Source organism: Papaver somniferum, chromosome 10 (genome assembly GCF_003573695.1).
Source record: "Papaver somniferum cultivar HN1 chromosome 10, ASM357369v1, whole genome shotgun sequence".
Lineage (NCBI taxonomy): Eukaryota > Viridiplantae > Streptophyta > Magnoliopsida > Ranunculales > Papaveraceae > Papaver > Papaver somniferum.
The window spans coordinates 77,676,665-77,681,475 of NC_039367.1; the positions used below are offsets into that span (position 1 = coordinate 77,676,665).

The 4,811-nt window shown below is 36.2% G+C and overlaps 1 protein-coding gene across 1 annotated transcript; it reads left to right on the forward strand.

Annotated features, from left to right (window-relative positions):
- The first annotated feature begins 229 nt into the window (after nucleotides 1-229).
- Nucleotides 230-3,926, forward strand: LOC113319544 (E3 ubiquitin-protein ligase MIEL1-like). The gene is made up of 12 exons (XM_026567799.1): nucleotides 230-534; nucleotides 632-719; nucleotides 868-924; nucleotides 1,023-1,055; nucleotides 1,153-1,230; nucleotides 1,345-1,388; nucleotides 1,478-1,518; nucleotides 1,986-2,068; nucleotides 2,248-2,339; nucleotides 2,412-2,481; nucleotides 3,051-3,092; nucleotides 3,472-3,926. Exons 1-12 carry the CDS (start codon nucleotides 485-487, stop codon nucleotides 3,598-3,600), a joined length of 807 nt encoding a protein of 268 aa, XP_026423584.1. The 5' UTR covers nucleotides 230-484; the 3' UTR covers nucleotides 3,601-3,926.
- Nucleotides 3,927-4,811: the final 885 nt, after the last annotated feature.

The following is a 4,811-nucleotide window of genomic DNA, read 5'->3' on the forward strand; positions in this document are numbered from 1 at the left end:
CTTATCTACAAATAAAAAACTAACTTATTTATGTCACCGGCCCCACTAACTGAAAACATTACGATCCATTTGACAATTTGACTAAACAAAGGTTCTTATCGTCATGAAATAAAATCTTCACACAGAACCTTAAGTGATAACTAGTACTAATAAGCTCAATTTTTTCTTTTTTTTTTTGAAACAATAAGCTCAATTTTATAACATTAATCATCATGAGTCATTGCTAATTACTCTACTTTTTTTTTTTTTTTTTGAAAAGAACTAATTACTCTACTTAATTTAGTAGTAGTTTTCTTTTTATAGATATTCTAGTTCTGTTATTCTTTCCTTTTCTGGGTGTAGTTCTTCATTGTTTCTATTCGCTCGGAAAACGGCGCTTCTTCTTTTGCCATATAACCAGCAGAGAGTCAAATAGCAATTCCTCTCCCTCTGTTCATTTTTCAGAAATCCCGGGGGTCTGGTATTCGTCTTCTTTTCATCATCAATGGAAGATTTTGCCAATCAACGCTTGGATTTTGGAAAGATGGGATTTGGGTATCTATGTTCTTTTATCACTTTATTTTGGGTCTTCTTGTGCCTCACGTCCTGATTTGGGTTCTGAATTTTTGTTTTGTGGGGTTTTTTGAATTAGATGTCAGCATTACAGAAGAAGATGTAAGATTAGAGCTCCTTGTTGTAATGAGATCTTTGATTGTCGTCACTGTCACAATGAGTCAACTGTGAGTAAAATCTATCTGTTCTGTAGCTGGGTTTTCAATTTTTTCTATTTAAAGTGAAAACTTTTAGATTTAGGTTGTTATATGGATACGGGGCTTTTTGATTTAGGTTTTCTTTGTTCTCTGGGTTGTTTAATTTTGATGAGAACAGAGTAATTTGGAAAGGCACAGTGACAGACATGAATTAGTTCGACATGAGGTTCAGAAAGTGAGTTGGGTCTCTATTTCGATTCCTCTTTTACCTCAATGTTCATTTTATTGTTGAATCAGTGAAAATTTGATTGTAACTTGATGTTGTCTTTACAGGTTATATGTACAGTTTGTGACACGGAACAACAGGTTGGTTGGTAATTGGAGAATTTGGATCTATACTATTCAGTTGGTTTGTTTTGTTAAGTTTATGGTTAATGCGAAAGTTAAAGTTTTTTTGTTATAGGTTGCTCGAGTATGTACGAATTGTGGAGTTAATATGGGAGAGTACTTCTGTGAAATCTGCAAATTCTATGATGATGATGTAATAACTAGTGATAAACTCAATTAACTATTGTTTAAATCGCTCTTGTTTGGAGTGGAATACGATTAAGGCATGAATTTGATGCTTAGTAATGCTGTATTTGATTGTCTGTAGACAGATAAAGGACAATTCCACTGCAATGCTTGTGGGATCTGCAGGTAGTAAGCAGTTGTTTATCAATAGTTTAGCTATCAAATTTGTCCGTGTATGTTTGTTGAACTAATCTTAATCTTGTGATTTCATACAGAGTAGGCGGTCGCGAGAATTTCTTTCATTGTCTCAAGTGTGGTGCGTACTCTTACTCTGAGACTGTGAACGTTATCTTTATGTTGATTCTGTTAAGCGGTTATTCGAAAGCAGAGAACTATTTTCATCTTGACAACAGTTCGAACTACTTTGGTCATTTATCATATCCCGTGTAGTAAGCTCTCATAGCTTTCGAGTACTCTTCATGTTATTCACTTAACCTTTAAGAAAACCACAAGTTTGGATGTTAGATTTGTTGCCTGACCAACCCCTTTGTTGGGCAGTAATCAATGTCACCTCCTTCCCTAAGGAGAGTGCATCTAAGATCTAATGATGGTGTGTGATATCACACAAATGCTATTGGCGTCTTTAAGTTTTTCTTTTCCTTTTGCCATTACTTTTTCCTTTAGCTAATTAGCATTAACTGTTTCTTTGTTTATATAATATAGTACTCGATTATCTAAACATGTATATCTTTCCCTACGATAATGATTTTTCAAAGCACACAGGATCTTGCTATTCAGTTGGTCTGCGTGATAATCACTTGTGTGTGGAGAACTCAATGGGCCACCACTGTCCCATCTGTTATGAGGTTTGACATTCTATACTCTCTGCGACATTTTCCTTTGAAAATTGGTCCTTCAAAATGCTCATTTCACAGTATAAAATCCCATCTGTTATGAGGTTTAACATTCTATACTCAGCGATATTTTCATTTGAAAATTGGTCCTTCAAAATGTCTCATTTCACAATATAAAATCTGTAATGCAGTACCTGTTTGACTCTCTAAAAGATACGACTGTTCTGAAATGCGGGCACACACTGCATTTAGATTGCCTCAATGAGATGAAAAGGCATAATCAGTAAGTTTCCCATCTTACCTAGGCTCGTCTCCATCTCATAAAATATTAAAGACGAGTCATTTCTTTTTTCAGATATTGCTGCCCAATATGCTCTAAATCAGTCTTTGATATGTCCAAAGCCTGGAAAAGAATAGATGAAGAGGTATGATAGCTACCTATAATTTATGAATATACACCAAATAAAATTGCCTTGTTGGGTACGTTTTGCACATATATACTTGTTAATGTTGCTCTCCATATTTTGTATGCTGAACTTGTGAAAACTGATTCTTCGAAACTCGTAAATGGTAGTGAAAGCACAAGTTTTAGGTCCACCCTGGGAAGGTGATAATCCTGGAACTCAGTTGTCCGGTCGACAATAGCCTCAACTATATGCCATAAATATTCCCATTTGGCATGTAATTAGTACATAGAATCTTCAAAGATTCTTGAAGTACCCGAAGTCAATCAGCTAAGGAGAAAGATCGACACTGAAAAATTGAACAAAGAAAAGCCTACAGGTCCCACACGCATTGTTGCCCATCTGAATTCCTGTGTGGCCGTTGCTTTGTAGTATAGAACATCTCACATTTTAGATATGATCCCTATCATGATTTTTCTTATCTTCTCTGTCTTCGTTGGAATTTTTCATATTATACCTCTACAATGCGTGGTTTTCCTTCCTTTGATTGATTCTACAAGCAAATTAAGTTGTAAGATATATTTCTTCAGGTTGAAGCGACCGTAATGCCCGAGGATTATCGAGACAAGAAGGTAATACTTTTTCACCTCCTAGGTGGCAACGTGTATCTAAACTCAAACTCTCTCATACAGTAGTTGACCTAATGAGTAACCTTCTTTCCTAGGAAAAGTGACAAAATCACTCTCCCTTAAATTTGAATTTAGCATAAATAAATTAATAACATGTGGGTTTGGATAATCATATCCCTTTTTCTTTTCTTTTTTCTCTTTGGAAGTCTTCCACATTTGATTCCACGTGACTCCCTCTGGGGAAATGGGTATTTTCAGTCACCTCTCTTTTGAATAATCCAGGGAAATACTTGGCAGGAGTGGCCTCTTTGGTTGGGTCTTGCCTCAAGCTAATTTGCAAAACCTTTCCACTGATTGTCTATCTGAATTTTGGTTTGCGCAGGTCTGGATCTTGTGTAACGACTGCAATGACACTACAGAAGTCCCTTTTCACATAATTGGGCAGAAATGCGCTCATTGCAGATCTTATAATACCCGTACAATAGCCCCGCCAATTCTTCCTGATTCCTGAGAAAGACCACCCGGTGAATCTTGGGTCCATGTTTTGCTCAATTCATATTGTTGTACGCGCCTTGCCCATAGAAGAGTTCTGGTGTTCCATATTCGTCTAATTTCTCATTAGATCTTTTAATATAATCTGTACTACTATTACTACCTTGTATTACTATTTACGATTTCTAGGCTATTATTTTTCCCTCCAAAACGGAGTTATAGCAGTTCGTATTAGCTGTTTAAACAGCAATTTCTTGTTGGTTTCTTCTGTTGTTGTAAAACATAACTGTGTGGGCATTTTATAAACATACATGACTGTGAGTCTGTGACTCGAATAATTTCTTCTGATGTCTGAACTTTTTAAAATCTGTGCGAGACCTGTCTACTGATATATAGCTTGAAGTCAAAAGTAGTGAATTCGTACTGCAGCTTAAACTCTATGGCTTGCGAATGTCAGTGTGACTATTAACTGCGACACATTAACCATGGACTAGTAGGGGTTCGGCTGGAATGGGGTTCAAATCCTCTACTCTTATGGGTTATCAAGATGAGTAAATATGATCCTTAAAGTTCTCTTGCATACCCATCTTATCCTACTTTGTCAACTTGTATGAGAGAAATTTTAGTAGAATACCAATGTACTACCGAGACTTATGAGCTTTGTTGTATGGGAGAGAAAATATCAAGTGTGACTGGGTTGTAAGAGCAGTTCCTATGGAATGAACAAACTCCAAGTTTGTTCATTTTGCTCCCACTATGGAATGAACAAACATGAAAAATGGATGTTCAAATCATCAAATTTGTTGATTTGAACATTGAGTTTGATGAACGGGCGCGCGTCGGATGGAAGAGCGGGCGTTGGTGCCACAAATGCGAGCGTTGGAAGAACCAACGCGCGACCATGCCAAAAACGTCAGCGACATTTCCATTGACGCCCGCCACTCTTGGATTATCGCCAAGTACAATCCATGAATACTTTACTACTTTTTAATCTTATTTTATCCCACTTTATCCTATTTTATCTCACTTCATCCTATTCTATCTCACCTAAATATTATACTCCCTCTGTTCCACTTTAGATGATGTTATAGGAGTTTTCACGCAGATTAAGAAATAGAGAGATATTAAAATTTTCCATCAATGCCCTTGAGAAAAGTCTTTAAACATTAATTGTTATTAGTGCATTTGAAAACAAATTTATAGTTCCAAGATAATTCCTGGAAATGCACT

What these genes read in the sequence shown, in the direction of transcription:
- LOC113319544 (XM_026567799.1), top strand. Translation starts at nt 485, where the DNA reads ATGGAAGATTTTGCCAATCAACGCTTGGATTTTGGAAAGATGGGATTT. An exon ending in TTCGACATGAGGTTCAGAAA is followed by an intron (nt 925 to 1,022) that starts GTGAGTTGGGTC and finishes TTGTCTTTACAG; the next exon opens with GTTATATGTACAGTTTGTGA. An exon ending in GCAAATTCTATGATGATGAT is followed by an intron (nt 1,231 to 1,344) that starts GTAATAACTAGT and finishes GATTGTCTGTAG; the next exon opens with ACAGATAAAGGACAATTCCA.